This window comes from Pungitius pungitius, chromosome 7, assembly GCF_949316345.1.
Source record: "Pungitius pungitius chromosome 7, fPunPun2.1, whole genome shotgun sequence".
NCBI classification, from domain to species: domain Eukaryota; kingdom Metazoa; phylum Chordata; class Actinopteri; order Perciformes; family Gasterosteidae; genus Pungitius; species Pungitius pungitius.
In genome coordinates, this window is record NC_084906.1 from 6,140,067 (window position 1) to 6,160,260 (window position 20,194).

General features: G+C 45.1%; 1 protein-coding gene across 2 annotated transcripts in view; it reads right to left on the bottom strand.

Annotated features, from left to right (window-relative positions):
* Positions 1–9,349: 9,349 nt before the first annotated feature.
* tns3.2 (tensin 3, tandem duplicate 2) overlaps positions 9,350–20,194 on the bottom strand; it is a 32,497-nt gene continuing 21,652 nt past the window's right edge. For both annotated transcript variants that reach the window (XM_037469405.2, XM_037469406.2), the window contains 11 exons: positions 15,043–15,202; positions 14,401–14,855; positions 13,943–14,026; positions 13,683–13,814; positions 12,959–13,054; positions 12,380–12,457; positions 11,940–12,017; positions 11,668–11,836; positions 11,506–11,574; positions 11,122–11,151; positions 9,350–10,686 (listed from right to left, as the gene is read on the bottom strand). In XM_037469405.2, coding sequence (XP_037325302.2) covers positions 10,545–10,686; positions 11,122–11,151; positions 11,506–11,574; positions 11,668–11,836; positions 11,940–12,017; positions 12,380–12,457; positions 12,959–13,054; positions 13,683–13,814; positions 13,943–14,026; positions 14,401–14,855; positions 15,043–15,202 — 1,493 coding nt within the window. In that variant the 3' untranslated portion in view covers positions 9,350–10,544. The remainder of the gene's footprint in view (positions 10,687–11,121; positions 11,152–11,505; positions 11,575–11,667; positions 11,837–11,939; positions 12,018–12,379; positions 12,458–12,958; positions 13,055–13,682; positions 13,815–13,942; positions 14,027–14,400; positions 14,856–15,042; positions 15,203–20,194) is intronic.

A 20,194-nucleotide genomic window follows, 5' to 3' on the forward strand; every position in this document is an offset into this window, starting at 1 on the left:
CACCTGGAGTCCTCTGATCGCAGTGGCTGCTTTAACCCTGTTACATTTACAACGGAAACAAAAACATGGCCTTGGGACTTCATGGCAATATATATAATGCAGGAGTGTGTCTCAATGTGTGTGTGTGTCCTCTGCAGGTTAATAGGTTTGTGTATCGGTGAGTAAAGTAAGTAAGTAAAAAACACAAACTGAGATTCTGTTGTTTCTAGAAGTTAGTGCAGATTCCTTCCTTAGAGCGAGACATGCGAAACAAGTGGGCTTGGGAACAAGAAGAGACACCAAAAATGGACTATGCAAACAGGGGAGAGAATTCAAAGTTGAGCTCAGGAAAATGAACCAGCGAGGACTGTGTTCACAATACATATCGCCCTGTTTTCAGTCCCCTGAGTTTCAAACATAAGGCTTAAAATACCAATGAACTCATTAATGGAGAAGAGTTAACGTATTCCTATCAACAAAGGATCCTTGTTAAATGCATTGAAAACTCCGGGTTATGGGCTCTGTGTCCTTATAAGGTGTGAGGCTGTGCAGCGATGTTGCAAGGTTTATCAGCTCGTATTTTGGCTACTGGCAAAAGCTTTATGCGTCTGACAAGTCAGAACTTTCATGACTTCAGACTTGAGGGCAATAAAAAAAAAAGAAAACTTGATGACTCATGGCTTTACTTGGACGTGAGTGTCAGTGACTTGAAAGATGTGACGTACTACCTAAGCCACCAAGCCGTGGTGGTGGGTGGAAAAAACGATTTTGCAGAAGAATTGTAAATCTTCTACGAGTCCAAATTACTTCACCAACGCCAAAATCAGCTCTGGTGAGTTAGATAACTTTAGTTAAGGCAAACGTTTGGTTTCAATGACTTAATAAGTAGCTTTCTGAGAAAGGCTATTTGTGAAACAGTTCGTTCCCTGTCTCCTTCAGAGCAGCGTTATCTGGGAGGAGCGTCAGCACGACATCCGCAGACCAACACACTTCACCAAAGTCACTACAGTGTTTCCAGTAACTACGTCAGCAAACTTTGGCCTTTTTGGCATCGAGCGAACAAAGATCATCCCGTTCTTTGTGTGCGCCCGATGAACGTAAGTCCAGCCCTCTTTTTCCTTTCAGCTCACTTCCTTGTGAGCCTTGAAAGGAGCAGTTACAGCACTCACCTGCTTGAGCTCCTTCCGGGCCCAGGAATGCTCGTCCTTTGAATCAAAGTACATCCACGCAAACCCGAACCAGCGAAAAGGTCACAAGGCCTCCAAAATCTCTTTTGAGGCATCAGTCAAGTCCAAATAATCACATTAGTTGTGCACACGGACGCACATTTTGTCCTGGGCCTGTTCATTCTAGAACGAGCAACTGGACGCTCATCTGTTTTTATTTTTTCTTCCTCCCATTTCATCCCATTCTATTTTTCTCTCCTCCTTTTTAAAATGCTGTCCTTTACCATTATTTCTTTTCCATTTTCCTCAATCTTTCTTTGTTTCTTTTCTTTCCTTCATTAGTTAATTGAGATTGTTTAAAAATGGATATTAATATATCAATATATCTCTTGCAGAAATGCAAGAGAGACAGAGGGAATGGGGAAAATAAAGAGAAGAAACTACTACCCTATTATAGATATGTGTGTATATATATACATATATTTATGACTGTTTAAGTGTGTGTGTGTGTGTATGTTATCTCTGTGGGGCTGTGGGACAGCCGCTACCTCCGTCCTCCATGGTTTTGCTGGGCAGAGCAGCTGAATAAGCTCATTGTCAGCCGGTGGAGAGTGCAGGTGCACCTCTTCTTTTTCACCTCCGACCCTCGGCCCTCGACCCCACAAAGCCCTTTGTGAACTCTATTTACTGGCGACTCCAATGAAACGTCATTCCATTACTAACATCTCCTCTCTCCCTTTCTCTCCCCATTTTCTACTCCTCTCGAGAAACCAATTAGCGACAATACAAGTAGGTTAGACTCTCTATTCAGAGTGGGCATTGTTGAACACAATACCAGGAAGCATTGTGAACTAACAATTAGTGGCAATGGGGCAGTGTAGAGTGTCACTGACATTGTTGGGAGTTGCACAAGGCTGGGTTTGTTCCCAAAGAGAGAGAGAGAGTTAGACAGGGTTGGAAGGAGAGAGTGGAGGGGTTCCCAGGTGCTGAATTAGCCCAAACTCGGCCCATGTGTCCCGGTCACACAAGACGCCTAGCTGGGGCATGGCTTAAGATACTGAAATGGGTTCTACTTACTTCGGATGTCGAATTTTATGCTAGACGTAACCCTACCTGGATTGGATTGTGTGTGCGTGCATGCACACTTGTTTGCGCTAAAGCATCAGGTTACTTGTGTTGTTCTTCTCTTTTGTTTATGTTTGGTTTTTGTGCAGGAATAGTTTATTGGGCTTGAAATTCAGGGATGTGACTGGGATGGAGGAGGCGTTGCTTCAGGGCCTAACCTCTGTCCTTCTGGCCTCGAGTAAGAGCCCCCGGGTCTCGATCCCGTGCTAATTCTAACAGCAAACTAGTCGCCACGTGAGGGATCTGCCCCCCCCCCCCGCAGGTTTCACTCTGGTGGCTGGTGACTGTGTGCTAGAAGGTCACGACCAGAAGGTCAATGGTTCACCCGTCATTGTTATCCTGCCCCTTTGCCCTCCACCCCTCCTCCAACCCTCCCCCCGCCCCCCCCACGAACACACCCCCACCACAGCATGACATCACAGCACACAGTCAGGGAGTCTGGAGGAGGAGGGCCCGGAAAGACCTGCTGACAACTGACACTGTTTAGGCTCGGCCCTGAATACTCGCCTCTGTTCAATAATGAGTAAAGTGAGACGGCTGAGAGATTTCATCAATCCCGTCAGACACAATTAGCTGTTTCCAAGTTAAAAAGTAGTTCACTGTAAATGGTAAAAGTCTTCTGACCACTCAAAACAACTGATCATTCACCCATTGAAACCCATGCACACACTGCTGGAGCTAGCATACCTGATGCCATTCACATACCATGGTCACCATAGTCACCGCATGGACTCTGGAGGTCCAGTTGCCTCATATAAGACTTACAGACAAATTAGCCTTTCTTGAACACATCTTTAAACTATAAAGGTAAACCTCAGTGAGCTGAACGCTCCAGAACAGTTGCCGTAGGAACAAGGGCACGCTCACGCCTGTGGTGTGTTTTCTTTCATCTGAATGCCGAAGGCCCTTCTCACGAGGCAGGATTATTAAGTTTACTGAGAGAAATCCAGAGGAGCTATTTTTACCCCATGAAGACTTCATTTAGAGTCAGAGAGGGTTGCTTGCATTATACTGACTTTTGAGGAGACACCTACACAATAGGAGCATCAGATGGGACTGTAGCTGGTCACACATCCATAAATCCGGGGTCCGGAGCCGTGGAATGTGAGGCAACAGCACAAAATATTACATAAGAAACAGATGGATTAGCTTTTCGATAACAGAAACAAATATTTTAAAGACTACAACTGTCGAAATAATGATGTAAAATGTGGCCATGCTTCGAAACATGTGTGTGGTCATTCTACTTTATGCACATCGTAATTCTCTTGAAACGTATTTTCATGCGATCGTGTTATAGACTTTGGTTTGATTTACAATGTTCTGTTGAGCTCCCCAAAACTGAACTAAGGTCAATTAGTTCAAGCCTCCAAACTAAGCTTCAACTCCTTCTAAGAAAGGCAAACCTCTGTGAGAATGGAACGTAGCTGTACTGAGCGTATAGCTACGTCCAGCCAAGGGTAAAAACAGCAAAGGAAAGAACATAGAAAACTGCCAAGTAAACGGAACCTGACATTGAATGTTATTGATGCGTCATGTTTAGCCAATGGTTTATCCAATGCTGCTTATTATTAGACAACACTGGCTTCAGATTTAGAAATTATTGTTTCAATTTTTTCCTCTTAAGAGATTGAAAGAAAACGTTTTCTTTGGTATTAAATGTGTAGTACACAGCCGTGACGTGCATTTTGCCCGCTTGGCTTGTATTGTGTGTCTAGTGACAGCACAATATGGAAAGTACCTCGTGCTGTTTATATGACTCAGGAGTTGATCATCCTTCCTCAACATGAACTACAATCCTCCTTGACAGTAGTCACACATTGGAGTTTTGTGGGGGCCAGTTGGATGCCTTTTGTCCCCCTCCCACCCCCCCCCCCCCCCCCCCCCCCCCCCGCCTCACCCTACGTTGCCCAGGGCAACCCCTGGTTAAATTTGAGGGGTGTGACAAGAGGGATGCGGGCCAGCGAGCACAGATACTGAAGGCTCTCTGAGCTGTGCAGCCATCCCCAACGACTCTGTTCTATTTCTGTCTGCCCCTCTTGATCACCATCTTTCCCTCCACTTACAGACTACTTTTTCTTTCCTCATTTAATCACTTCATTGATTTTGCTGTTGATTTGACAACCGCCCGTCTCAGCACTCTAAAAAGTGGGCCGGGCCAAAGGAGGACAGAAAGAAAGAAATCTGGGTCAGGCATCTCAAAACTCTAGAGGTGGAAATGCTGAATGAGAATACTGATGGGGCACTGAGGGAAAAGAGCAAGAAAGCGGAACAGAGGGGTGGATGCAAAGGGCCCAACAGGGCAGGCAGCATGAGACACGTGTAACTCCCACCACTTCGTTATCACTTATTCTGTAAAGTTCTCAAGTGCACAGACAAATAAAAAAAAAATAGACAGGAAATAAAAGAGAAAAGAAGTGAGAATAAATACGGACAAAATATGAGTTGAAACATGAAACAGACCAACCAATTAATCAGCAGAGGTGGGAACAAGTCACTGTTAGGCAAGTCACAAGCAAGTCTCAAGTCATTGCCCTCGAGTCCCGAGTCAAGTCGAGTCAATGACGAATCAAGTCCCAAGTCGAGTCACAAGTCAAAGCCAACAAGTCTCAAGTCGAGTCACAAGTCGTACCATTTTAGTTTCGAGTCATTTCGAGTCATTTTATTATAGTGGGGACGGGGAACCCTGGGTGATGGTGCGCTGCCTCACAGACCTAGACTACGAAGGGAAGGGTAATGGTGGATCGACTGTGACTGTGTTATAGTACTGTAACGCTCACCCCAATGCTGCAGCGTAAATAAGGAGGCGATGACTGGCTTTATTTATATAAAACAACTCAACTTCGGTCACTGTTGGCCGTCACCACGCCGAACGAACACTTCCGCATTCACGGCCCCCCAAAACTCGGGTTGTCTCGCGTAACTACAGCTGGTAACGGAGCATAACGTGAACACATGCAACATCTGCATAACTGATTAACTAATAACTTTAACTCAGCTCATTACACTACTTTAAAACGGACGTTGACATAATGTTGGCGAGGATTTCCATCGGAGTCTGAATCCGGGTTCAAAAGTCCCGATTTTTGTAACCATGAACGAGCTGTCTCGTTGATAGGGTCAAATGGACTGCAGTGATTGGATGTCGTGCAGGCAGCGCTCTCTGCATACAGGTGCCGCACATTTTTTGACAGATGCAGATAAACAGAGCGGCGCGGTGGTGTGAAAATGATTTCCCCCAGTTTTCATGGGAAGTAGCAAGTCTTCTCGAGTCAAAAGGCTCGAGTCCAAGTCAAGTCACGAGTCATCGGTGTTCAAGTCCAAGTCGAGTTGCAAGTCTTTGTACGTTTTGTCGAGTCGAGTCTCAAGTCATCAAATTCATGACTCGAGTCTGACTCGAGTCCAAGTCACATGACTCGAGTCCACACCTCTGTTAATCAGTATTAAAGCAAGAAACGCAAGGTCAGGTGATCAGTTTGCTTTCGTCTGTATGACACGTGCCAACCTTTATGAAATGATGTCTATGTCTTAGTGCACTTCATCCCCTTTGCTCCTGTAAATCTCCCCACTGCGGGACAAGTAAAGGATTATCTTATCTCATTTTAGTCATTATGAGACGCTCCGAGCAAAGGACATACAATCCAGAGCAGGAGACGGGGGGAGGGGGGGGGGAGAGCGGTGGTGGATGCTTCAAACCCACTTTCACTCAGGGAACCTCCGTTTGTGTTTGAAAACCAAAGCTCAGTGATTTGATTTGACGTCCCATGGGGTGCTGTCATGGTATCTGATTACGTCGTGTTCCTCCATGTCAGACGTCCTCTGACGACCTGTCACAACAACCGTAGTTATGGGATCAAATGTTGAAAGTTATTGATTAGAACATTTTTAAGTATGCTAAATGTGTCCATCGAAAAAGCTGAATGCGCACTGAATCAGCAAAAGTGAGTCATTTAATTAGTGATGCAATGGCATGAGAGCCAACACACACACACACACACACACACACACACACACATACATAATCCCTCTCTCATTAGGTGTATTGTGGTGATGCTGATGTAATTCAAGTTAATCTGTTGGCCTCTGGTTGGCTCGGTGGCCCAGCGGGAGCTCTTTGTGTGAGACATTACCCCAGCCCCGCCCCCTGGAGACAGGTTCATTAAGACTGACGCTGATACCCAAGTACCCAGGGCTTTTGTGTGTGTGTGTTTCAGGCAGTTATACAGAGACAATGCAATGAACAGAACGGCCTAAAGGCGCTGCTTTCTGAGCATGTGCCTGAGTGCACGTAGACCAGAAATCAGAGTGTGTGTGTGTGTGTGTGTGTGTGTGTGTGAGCTTCTTTTGCTGTGGAGTCAACCATATTTCTGTGCAGCGTTGATGCGTCACTGCTGTTTGAAGAGCCAAACACATAAATCGGTAAAGAGCTGATCTTGATACATTTTGATTTCATGCTCATACAATTGAACACACACGCGTATTTGTGCATTATCAGTGAAACGGCAGGTGTTAAAAACACTGAGACGTAGAGATTGAAGTTTTGACTTTCAATGTAACTCATAAACAATAATGTATTGATGATGTCACTTCTTTAGATTATGTCATCTTTCTTCATGTGGCTTTAAGGTTGGAGTACTCATCTTAATCCTCTATTTGACAGTATGATATACACTGTGGCTTATTCTGGGTCAGCTTGTTCCAACTCTTTGAAGTCCCTGAAGTTATGTAATATATACAAATCAAATGTTCAAATATAAATATTATATTAAGAAGACACGTGTATAGATCCTTGCACATTTGCCTCTAAATCAGTTATTGGTATTTTTGAAAGGAGTCTGATGACATCAGCTCTCTAGCTTCAAAACTTTAGAAGAGAAAACCATAAAATATTCTCCATGTACGATGCTTTTGCGCTGTGTAGGTTAGTATGTATGTATAGTTAACCAAGCGTCCAAACCATAATAGTACTAGGAGAAGTGCCCGGAATGTTCACTTGAAGAAAATGACCACAAATACAAATAAATTACAAAAAGTCCCACATCAGAATTCAACCGTAATAAAGTAGCTAACTGGACTGAAATAGTAATAAATAAATGTATTGCAGTACACGTACCTGAGGGAATGTTTCAACCTGTTACAGACAGTATAATCACCGATTGCACAAATGTTTGTTGTGCTGTAAATCTTCACGTCACCAAAGGTCATTAGAAGAATAACAAACATGACACGAAAAAGAAAAGGAAGATCTGAGGGTCGGTCGGCCGGGTCGCAGTCGAGTCCCTCCAGCCCTCCCAATCACAAATAGGAGAGGGATTATTTGTGGGCTGTTGTGGTTCTGGTGTGTGCGATGGAGTGTGTGTGTGTGTGTGTGTGTGTTTGCTCGCCTGTGCGGCCGTAGCAGCGGCGCACTTAGCCCGGGCTTTAAATAGCCAACTCAAATAAAGTGAGAGGAGGCCGCGGATTAGAGGCTGAGAGGGACTCTGTGAGGGAGGCATTCCCCAACGGAAGCCCGGCGCTCGATTTCCAAACAGCCTCCGGGGCGAGCGATGCCAACAATGTGATGTGGCCCGGCGGCGGCAGCGGCGACTGCTGTGAAAACCAGCGGCCCACCAGGTGCCGGCCCGACAGGAAGTGAATGCAGGGGGTTCTGCTTCGGGGCAAAATGGCGGCAGCTGACTCAGCAGAAAGAGGACGGGCTGCTGTGAGCGGACTTGCTGAGCTTCTGTCAAAGCCCAAGTAGCTGTGAGTCGGAGAAAGGGGAAGACGACCCCCCCCCCCCCCCCCCCTCCCTTCCAAAAGAGCCTCTGTTCCACACTTTGCCTCCCTTTTTTTTTTTACACACTGCGTTAAATTTCTATTCTTTCTCCCCCCTTTTTACCTTTTGACGGCTTTCTTTGTGTGCAGGCTGTGGGAAAGTCTCCCGTAATGGTGAGGTCATCCACCACCGACAACCCCCGCAGCACCACCGGAGTCCGTTACTCCCCCCACACATCGCTAAACCCCCCCTCCCCCCCCCCCCCCCCGTCCCCATTGCAGTCCCTCTTTCTCCAGGCCCAGCAGGACCGGGATGTGTCCCCACGTCTCTCTGTCCCACTTCCAGGTCCTCAGCTCCCTCGGCAGAGACCAGGGAATAAAGCCTCATTCAGAGGGCCGTATCTGATGAGCCGTCCTCTAAAAGCCTCGACCTGCACACAGAGGCCCGAGACAGACGGATCAGTAGATCTATGAGGAACCTGGAGGCCTGGCAGGCGCTCAAGCCACCTTTTGTGTGGGTCATGTGCACACACACACACACACACACACACACACACACACACACACACACATACACGAGCTTGGACATACTTTGACATTGCCAAGTTTATTCAAGACGGTGGTTCTTCCTGCATGCGGAGACCTGCTCAGCTCTGTTTCTTGGTATAAAACTAAGATAAAAGTGAGAAGGAAGAAAATGACAACAACAAAAAAAATCACTCAAAATTGTTAGGTCAAGAAATTGAGTATTTTTTAAGTAGAAGTAAAGTTGAGTGCAGTCTAGTGAGAGCTTAACTAGTCAGTACCTGGATTCATGGTGGTGGATTACTGCCATCTGTTTGCAAAACGGTGAACTACAACTACATTTTAAAGGCTCAGCTCACCACAAAATCCTAAAAGGGCATATTCTGCCACATCTTGTTTGTAGATATGCGAATAGTTTCGAGCTTTTGAAATATTTCAATTGAACTCTTCACACGACTTCTTATCAAGTAAGCTGGAGGAACAAACCAATAAAGGATGGATTGTGCTAATAATGTGTGTGTATCAAGGCTCGGTTTATACGCTTTGAGAGATGGACTAGCACATTGATGGCTTTGGATTTATCGTTATTTCTTTATAACTAAAAAAAATAATGTCCTTCTTCCCTATTACACGACTGTGGAAGAAGGTTTCTGGCAAAGAGTCAGTGATGGATATCTGAAAACCGAACTAATCTCTTGTGAGATTCAACAGCATGAGGCCATTTGTATGAGCCTCACTTTGTTTTTGGCCCAAATTACTGCTAACATGAATTTAAAAAACGTAACAATGTAACAATAATCAATAATTTGCAAATCAATTTAAATCCACATGAACTTATGCTCATCATAAAAATGAAACATGGTGAAATGAAACATAACAATCTGCGAGGCTGGAGACCACTGGAAGTAAAAAAGAAAACGTGTTGTTTTGGGGGAAATTGACACACCTTGCTTTAATATTATCTCAGAATTAGAGATGCTAGAGGATCAACAGAGATGAACGCATGAACAGAAGAAGCTGTGAAAGGAAATAATTCTCAGGTGTGACTTTTCTCACAGTGACTATTTGATCTCTTATTAGAGAAAATCGCAATGACATTTTTCACGACACAATAATTGTACATAAATATGTATTGAGTTACTGTAAAAGGAACATATTAACATCTACGACATATTAGTAATACAAATAATACACATGGGCAGCTTATGTAGTATCTTTCTGGTATGTAAATACTTCAACAATATGTGAAATAAACGTATAAATTCTTGGGTTCACCCCCTTCAAACCTAATGTACAGTATGTGAATATACAAAAATATATGACAAGTGTTTTTAGGCAAAATAATGAAAATGGATAAATACCCCAAACGCAACACAATGATGCACAGGGCGCTCACATTACCGGCTTTGTCTTGTAACGATATCGTAGGTTTTGACTTGACATACTAAATGGGCCTGTGGCTTGATGATGTTGATACCTGGTTTACACATTAACAACAAGCTTTTAGAGTTATATTCCTTAAAAAGAATATTAGATATTCTCCAGGTTTGATAACAAGTAAATGTGTTGTATTTGTTAGGCTAGGTAAAATTGGCATAATATAGTACATTTACAGTGTGTTTGAGGATCCAGTCAGACTAAGTAGCAAACTAACTATCATACTGGACCCCTTGGGGAAAAGGGTCTTATTTTATACAAATTCCATTTTTTTTATATTCCAAGGATCCATCTTAAAGCCTCCTGTGGGTGAGTTTAACTTCATACAGTTTTTGCTCCCTCTGGTGGCGGCATCTCGTAGTGCAGTCGCAGCAATCTACAAAAGTTCATCTGTTAAGACTGACCAGCAGGACCAGGTGGTGGAGTGTGTGGGTTCATAGTTTTTATGGCTCTTCAAGGTCTGTTTATTCATTTCTGGGGATCCACACTCATATTTTTACGACGTCGGGGCCCGAAGTTGCTCCCGTAGGCTCTTCAGTCTGCGGTGACTCTTTTCACTCACTTCTTGTGTGACCCAATCATGACCTTTGAGACGAAGTTGACGATGGCGCTGGCCGGCTGCTCAGGGTCGTGTTCAGCAAACAGGTGGCATATATTTTCAGTCTCACTCTGAGATTTCCTGGCTACAAATCCGAAGATCCTGGAAGAAAGGCACACAAACGGAATAATGCTGCGATGCTAGAATGGTTTTGTGGCTCTGAGGCCTCTCTGAGACCTATCCTGCAACAAAATAAAAATGTATATTGTCTGTCCGTGTGCTGCATGTGTTCAAAAAACAACACTTAGCGGTAGTATGTTACATGTTTGACTTCTTGGGGATCGTTGTGGTGTTTAAGGCACCAACCAACAAGTGCAAATTGTTGCATCTCTGTTGCATCTCTCTCTCTTTCTGTTATGTCTCTCATGCCAATTCTTAATGATTCACACTGCAATTTAAACGTCGGATGAAAATAGTGCAGTGTAGGAAAGCATTGACATGAATTCAATCCGACCGCTAATTATTATTGCACTTTTTCAGGTGTTGAGTAAAACAACATGTATTGCGTCGTGCACACGATGAAGCGAAGGCACTCACTTTGCAGTCGACCCGCTGCCTCTCGTCCATCTGTTTGGGACGGAACAACACAAGGTATCACACGCTTTACATTTTGCATCACACATAGGCTTTAATACTATATTAAATATATTAGACACCAATGAAATTGTTTAATACATTTAATGTGTGATAAACAATTTGTGATGTGATTCCTGTCCTTCAACAAAATGTATTGTCTTTGCAAAACAATTTGGTCACATTAACAATGTATAAACGTACTTTGTATGTTGTACTATGTATAAACGTTTTACTGCATCTTGTAGGCCTGATCAGATAATCCTCGTCTCTACCTGTGGATCTGCGGCCACAGAGGAGCGTTTAATATAAATATTAATATGAATAACTACACCACATGACACTCACTTCCTGCCCTGCGGGTCCAGAGAGCAGAAGATGACAGTGTTGACGGCGTAGTGTCTCCTGAAGAACAACCTGCAGGGACAAACAGAGGCCGTGTCTGCGTGTGTGTGAACACACGGGTCCCCACACGGGTCCCCCCCCAACTCCAAAAGGACACCCACTCACTTCCTCTGGTTGTCAGTGAGCGTGATCCCCTGTGCCGACACCTTGAAGTGGACGGCGGTGGACGCCGGGGGGGGGTCCGTGGAGAGGGTCAGCGTGGCGGCCTTCTGGACCGCCTGGTGACCCGTCAGCGACTCCAGCTCCACAGAGCCCAGGTACCACACGTTACACGCTGAGCCAGAGAGCAGGTGACACCGTTACCCTTGTGTACATGATAAACGAATGTGACACACAACACAGAGGTTTGTGAGCATGTGTGCTGGCTGTTTGTGCACCTGCGCCCTGTTTGAGGAGCTCCGCTGCTGAATTCGTTGCCGTCGGTGCAGGAGAGTCACTCGGCTCCTCCATCGGGTCTGCAAGCAACCGCACAAAGAGAGTTTAGAGTTTTAGCTTAAAAAGAAAAGGCATCTATGAACAATATTGAAATTCCATCAATAAGACTCGAGTCAGGAAAGACAATCTTTGGGTGTGAGGTTGAAGAAAAAAAAAAAAAATCTTGTAATATTTTTGTGTTAATGTGTGTTTGAGGCCTTAGGCTGTGATTAAATTGATTGTTTATACACAAGTATCCTGCAGTTAAAGAGCTTTTTCGCTTTTCTGGTTGGTTCCAGTGAGGACGTTGTATAGTTACAAGAGATTATCAGTTGAATGTACTTTCTAAAAGGTTGAACTGTTGGTTCGGACCTTTTGGACTGTGCGGTCTCGTATTGCTTACCTTTATCCGGCAGGATGAGTTTACAAGGCAGAGCCAGAGGGGTGATGGAGTGCTGACACACCAGAGCTGTGAGACTTCCTGGCAGGAAAAATAAAACAAACACAAAATTAGCATTTGGCACACAGCCTCACTGTCCAGGACGCATGATGGAGAATGAAGGCAGCTGCACCTCACCACGCTGACCACTGGAGGGCGACGCGGCGTCAGCTCAGTGTTTGACTGGCAACAGCACGATTATTCTGGACTTGGTTTGGTGGAGAACTCTTGCACTTATTGTGATAAACATGTGCATGCTTTTCTTCCAAAGAGGAAGAGGAACACTGCTTTTCAGAGCTTATTAAACTGGCCTCATTGGTTTTACAGTTCAGTAAACTCTGTAAAGTCGTATTTTCCACTCGACTGGCAAGAAACCCTGTGCAATAATTAATGTCGACAAGACTCTTTGATTATTGGAATCACTTATTTTTTTCCTTCAAATGTATTTTTGAGGGGATACAATTAAATACACGTGGACTTCGCTGTTGGATAAATTGAATGGAAAACATTGTTCAAGACTCTCTGAGGATTCAGTATTCTCACCAAAGTAGGGCTCGTTAGGGCAGCCCTTGAGGCGAACTCCTTTCTGCGTGCACTCGATCAGGAAGTGTCTGACCAGCTCATTGGACAGGTCCCCCACTGCAGAAACACAGGGAAAGTATCTGCATCGTATCTGCATCGCGACTCTTCGCTGTCCTGGCTCTCAGATGGTGGAACGAGCTCTCTGATGACATCAGGACTGCAGAGAGCCTCTACATCATCCACCAAAAACTCAAGACACACCTCTTTAGACTCTACCTCGACTAAAACACGAGCAAACCGTAGCACTAACAAATGTTAGCACTCAAATTGTACTTATAATGGCACATTTCTATAACACGTTATGAAACTGCTTATATGATGAAAATTGTACTTTCTTGTTACTTGTTGTTCTGAGTTTGTATCTCTATGTGGAAATGCACTTATTGGAAGTCGCTTTGGATAAAAGCATCAGCTAACTGACATGTAATGTAATGTAATACGGGGGTATATTTTGTTATATTTGAATACATGTGTTGTTACTGACGGGTAGACATAATCTTGTGGAGATTTACGGAGGAATGTGTCTTTTTAACCAGTAGTTTAGAAAATCTATTTCAGAGAAAATAGAACTTACTCACTGAAAAGATCACAATCCCACCCGTGTGTTTAGAAATCCCCCACTAAAGGCCGTTTATTTGTTTATTTTCTCCTGTAAATGAAATAAAAGTAAAACCCAGTGGCCTACCTTTCTTGCTCTGTTGTAGCACAGACGGAGGGGGCGTGGCCACCTTCATGGCCAACCCGTAGGCCCCTCGAAAGGAATGGCTGTCTCTGACAATGAACGAGCCGGGCTCTTTGTCCTTTAGCGCTGCGATGGCTGCTCAGCAGGCCAACCGGAGGGGCAAGCAGAGATAAGCTAAAGTTAGAACCACCTCCTTCCTCCTGCGCACACATTTCTGCGTGCAAGTGTCCGCTCCAATAATCACGTCCAACACCAATATTTACCTTGGTCTCTGGAAATGTCGGGCTTGTACCAGAACTTGGAAGTGTCCTGAACAAACTTCACAGTGTCGTGCTTACTGCCGAAGTCTGCAAGACACAGATGAAGAGTCTACGTTAGGTTTCAGGCTGGCTTAACCAATGTCCCCTACCAAATAACCAATGTCCCTAAACCCTATTCACATGCAAGCAATGTTGTTTGTGCTTCTAAACCCACTGAAAACTACAATAACAAATGACCAATTACCCACAAGAACCCTCAGAATGTCATGCGAGCCGTACAATGGAGTAAGTTGTTGTTTTCCAGAAAAATAGAGAATATAGAAAGATGCCTTTTTTCCTTTATAAATGATTTAATTCTTGTTATATGACAACTTTATTCTGAGCATTTCAGATCTATAACCTCAAGCCATTAGCGAGTCAATTCCTATAAAAAGGGGACAGAACCCCCTGCGAGAGTGTACCTGCTCCAGGGGACGGGGCCCCACTGGGTCCCCTGAGGGAGTCGGGGGTCATTGAGGAGGAGAAAGGGATGCTGACACTGCTGCCGCTGTGAGGGCTAGAAAACCCGCTCAGAGATGGGGAGCGGGAGCCAACCTCCCACCCCTCACCCCATCTCCTCTTCTCAGGCAGCAGTGGAGGGAGGCCCCCCTCTCCCCCGAGGTTCAGGCTCCCGAGGCCCTCCACGGCCTCCAGCAGGCTGCGTTCCAGGCCGCCGTTCCCCAACAGCAACGAGGACAGGTCGGTGCTGTCGGTCTCCCTGCGCGCCCCCGAACCTCCGCCCAGGCCTCTCAGACCCCCCCGGGGGGAGCTGTGGGCGTTGGGAGAGCTGAGGGAGAGCGGAGGCGAGTGCTGGAGGGCATACGGAGAGTTCAGGGAGTTTGGACTTGGGTCATTCCACACAGGAGGAGGTGTAGAGCTGCAGGGAAGGAGTACAGGCTTAAAGACAGGTGTCCAAATAATCCCTGATTGTGTCCAAATTTTAAACAAAATAAATAATAGCATTCATTTTTGCCACGATTTACTGTTGTCGGCGTATATGTTCCAGTTGGCCCTTGCATTGTACACCGTTGCTTGCACAGCAGAAACAGACTGGACGCGGGTACCTGTCCGTGTGTGGGAGGGGGCTGACGTCTGATGACATCGAGCACGTGGAGCCAAAGATCCTCTGGCAGGAAGCAGGAGGAGCCGACCCTTCTGACCTGAACAGCTCTCCCTCTGTGGCGCCGCCGCCGTGGTTCACACCTTCCAGGAAAGTGCGGGATTCTGGGGAAAGGACACGAGGATGAAATCCTCACGGCGCTTTTTGTACACAGTTCTTAAATATCAAATACCAACCAGGCGTGTTCCATAAACTGTTATATCACTTCTAGGTGGCACCTTGGCTGGCTGCCGTTGAGACCCGACCTTTGCTTGGATCATAGAGCCATCAACGTTTAACCTTTCCGAGTTGATATAAATATGAGTGTGGATCTCAAGAAATGAATAAACAAACTTTGAAGAGACATAAAAACTATGAAGCCACACACTCCACCACCTGGTCCTGATTCTGAAAAATATTAATAACTGTTTCTTTGACCAATATTTATTCAGGGAAGGAATCCTGGCAGCAAGTGCACATAATAAATTAACGTATGAAAAGTTCCCACGTGTTATGTCATGTCAACTTCTTGTCAATAACTAACTACCAGCTGGTTTCACTGTACTTTTGAGTATTTTCACAGTGATCTGTGTCATCGGTCTGTTTGTTTCAGCAAGATATAAAGGAAACAAAATGTAAAATTTTTCAGTTTTATCTGACTGAATAATTTGCGTTTGAATAAATCTAGTCCTCATTTGACCCCACCCCTCAAAAGACAGTTACATTTGTCCCCTGCCCTTAGCAAACATTTTGACGCACTTGTGGACGGACATTTAGGATCTTTGGAAAGATAAAAGATGATTCAAATTCTTTTTATGCTTACTTTACTCTGCAGCCTTGTAACAAGGACAGTAAAGCCGTGTGTGTGTGTGTGTGTGTGTGTGTGTGTGTGTGTGTGTGTGTGTGTGTGTGTGTGTGTGTGTGTGTGTGTGTGTGTGGGATGTAGGGGGTGGGGGGCACTCCCAACATCCCAACACGACATTCTGACAACACAGTGTGTCATTCAGCAGACACGAGGACAGGGTCTGAAGCCCGATGAGTCACCGCGTAAAGAGTCGATCATTATAAAGAGCTCCTTGTTCGGGCCGGCTCCCAAACACCCTTCCCCCTCCCCCCCGCCCCCCAAACACCTCCCTCCTCTCTTCCGCTCCTACCCTCCATTCAAGTACTCGGGCGGAGGAGTTTGGACTCACCTTTGGGATCGTATTATATTGTGTATTATATTATCACACGTGTCATGTAGATAGGTGAAGAATTTTTTTGTTGCACCAATACGCACACACACACACACACACACACACACACACACACACATGAATGCCACTTGTTTATGAAGCGATATCTCTGTCCCTCCTGGGAGTTTTAAGGAGGTTTCATGAATCGTTTTAAGGAGGTTTCATGAATGTCAACATGAATTGAAATTTTTTAGAATCAAGCAAGCTGTGATATATAAAATACAATGAATCATTCAATTCATTTTTATGGAATTTGAACCACTTAAGTGGGACAACACTTAAATGACGCTCTTTTGTTCAAATCAAGGACCTGAATTCTTCCTCCATTAATGATTCATTGTTTATGTGAGTTTCCCACGGAATGGTCCCGACACTCGTTTCTATAGTGACCACATTATGTACGGTGGATCGAATATCCACAAGTTACTCATACGGTTTCATTTTTCTGAGAGGTTTATAGTTTTTTATCATTTTTACTCCACTAGTTTACAGTTGTTTTATTTGATTTGCCTGAGGCTACTAATTATATTGTAGATTTAAAGTCTTTGAATCTAAATGATTGCAGTACTTTTGCTTGAGAAGGAGATCTTGTTTTACGTGTTTTAATTGTTTATCATATTATGTATTTCTATATATTATTCTATTACACCACGCACAGCCACTCGACACTCAACTTCAGCTCTCAGAGGGGTTAAAGGTCAAGAGCACTGAGCAGGTTACACTCCGGCCTGACTCCGATTTGATCCATATTTCGAGTTGTTGGATGGATCCACTGAGGATTCCTCAAACATTCCCACAGCCCCTGTCAGTTCCTGTCTCTCTTGGGACGTTTCTGAGAAAGCAGCTTTGTCTCTTACTGTTCCCACGGCCGACCGTCCTCACTGTGCTGCAGCGCAGCTCATCCTGTTAATTACAGAACTGCCCCAATCTGTGGATAAACTGTCTGACCTCACCCTGACCCCTGACCCCTGACCTCAGACCAGGCCCGTTGATCATTATTTCACTCTGATACACCTGTCCCCTCCTGTAGGCCCAGTATCCGTAGCGACTCATCTTCAGCTCGACTCAAGGAAGAAACGCTGGGAGAGCCCCGACTGGGACTTGTGTCGATCAGATGGGGAAACACACATTTTTATATAACAATATCCACGAAACGTTAGAAACGTAAAGAAATATTCTGTAATCCCGCCCTTCCAAAATAAGAGCGTTTTCTCTTTGAATAGCCTTGGTCAAACTGCTAATAAGTCAGAATGAAGTCAGGGTATTGAACACGTCCACATATAACAAGGACAATGTGATTTATCAACAGGAGTCACAACTGGTTTTCCGATCATACAATGCCATGAATGAGCTTTGCTTAGGGTTAGCCATAAAAACTAGGGAAAAGATGTTGTTGTTGGCTCTCGTTTGTACATCTGAAATACTCTGAAAACACTATCTTCTTTGTTTTGGAAATTCTTTGGCTTCTTCAAATGAACACAAACACGTAGTATGTCGTTTTGGGGTATAAACAACAAGTATATTTGCATAACTTGCACTGGTTTTTAATTAAAGTACGCTATCCCAGTTCTGCAAACCAGTACATACATTCATTTGTGACTCAAATGTTAGGGCAGACTGCTTCTGTTTGGACACCATTCAACATTCCAGATGTCTCGCTCTTTCAATGCACAACATTAACAAGTCGGGCTTTGGTACCGTTACTGACTGTCAGGTATTAGCTCATTTCAAGTGATACTCAACTCTGGGCGGTTTTTTTTTCTGTCCACTGGTTTCTCCTCCAGTGAGCACAAAGCCTCTTCAGTTCGGGTCGAACCGTGCAAAACCCATTCCAGACTGCAGAGACCCATGTGGGCACAACTGCCAGCCTCCGCCAGCCAATAGCCCCCTGCCCCCGCCCCCCATAATAAACACACGCTTTCCTGATAGTGGAGAGAAACCTGTCCATGACTCAGGCTGAAACTGTGTGCGTACCTTCATGCTCTATATGGAGATAATCCTATTAATAAGTCAAACCACGGTGAGGTCATCCGCAGCGTTACCTTCAGACTTCTCTCCTCAGACCACTGAGGTGGTTGCATAAACAGAGTGGAATGGAAGGCAGGGCACATGAAAACAGAGGAACGTACACGCAGCCCATGTTCGGTGCAGCTAAAGAGCCCCAGTGTTGTGTTGTGTTGTGACAAAGAAACGCTTCTCTCTTCGTTTTCCCCTCCTCACGCATCCAAACATTTGCTCCCTGAGCAGCATCGCACTGGACAGAAGGGCGAGCCGACACACCACGCATGCACACGGTGATGCATGCCGAGTTATGCAGAGTGTTTGCAGACTCTGTGCTGGACCACAGGAATGTGAGGGCAAGCACTTTGTATGCCCACACGCACACACACACACACACACACACACAAAGGCACACGCAGACAGCTCTGAATGCTACAGCTGTTCACAGCCATCACAGGCTACGGCCTCTCAGGAGGATCAAGTGGGAGGGGAGAGCCGAGGAGCGACTCTGAGAGGAAGTAGGGACACAATGAGGAGGAAGACACCTGCTGTGATCCGTGGGCACACTGAGAAGCCCGAAGTTATCCGGAAATGGACGCTGCACCTTCTCCGCCACAGTCTCCTACCGCGTCTGTCTGCTGTTCAGTTTTGGGCTCCATGAATCAAATGTGTGCAAGACCCGGTAGTCATTTGATCCGTCGCTAACAACAAATCGGATTCAGCAGAGAACAAGAGGGGTTTCTGCCGCAGGACGTGCAGCTCTCTCCTGGGTGTCACTAGGCGCCGCATCCGAATGCCATCCGTTGTCGCCCGCTCCCTCCTTTAGTGAAAATCAATCAGCCTCAGACCCCTCGTACACACCAACAGAGACCTTTCCTAGACCTTTTCTGTGAATCCGATTCCTCTGCTCTCTCTGGGTGGGTGTGAACGGACAGCTTTATCGACTCCGCGATGTGGCGGAGGAGAGGCCGACGTTACGAGGTAGCTGACAAGTGTGGAGTGAAGGATAACAGCGAGTGGAGGGAGAAACGAGGTGAAGAGTAACAGGGGTCAAGGCGGTTTGAAAGAAAAAGGTTTTGGAACATAATTCTGTCATCCACGAGTAATAATGGTAAGGAGTTGAAACCGCAGCCAGAGACACGTCGGACTCTCTTCATCCATCACACAGCGTGTCAGAGTTAAACAATCAGATGTGGAGATGTGAAGGATCAAAATGAATATTAGTATTAATCATATCCAATAGAAGCCTTGTCCCAGATATTTGATCATGCTTTGAAGCTGAAGAGAATATCCTCAGCCGTTACCCATCTGGGGAAGTGATCATGGACCATAAGTACTTCTCCTGGTGGGTCCAAACATGTCTGCAGTTTTAACCAGGAAGAATTGAAAAAAAGAAGGTTCAGCTTCACACTGATTTGTGAGTATAGTATAGTTTGTATAGTATTTTTTTTTTTAAATGGTCGGATGCTCTGGTACGTCTCACACAGAGTAACGCTCTGAACAACAAGCCCCTAGTATCCTTCTTTCCACTTACGGCTCTGCACCCTGAACTGGCCCTCTGTCTACTGTGTTGTCAACATTTTCCGTCCTTGTGGCTTCAAGAAATTCGGCCTCTTTTTGCCCCCGATTTCCTGTGAGAGACGAATGTTTCTCCCACAGCAGACAGCTGAAAAGCTGCTTTGAAGCAGCACATCCAAAGAACTTTTGCCCCTGAGAGATTGTCTGCTTTCAACACCATTCAAACGCAGAATTATTAAGTTAATCTGCCATTTATTTTCAAAATACATATATACACATAGACGGTTTGGCAATGCTTTTTTTTGGTAATTTTCTGGAATAACTTTCATTCATTCATAACAAATGTGGTTTTATCGTGTACGA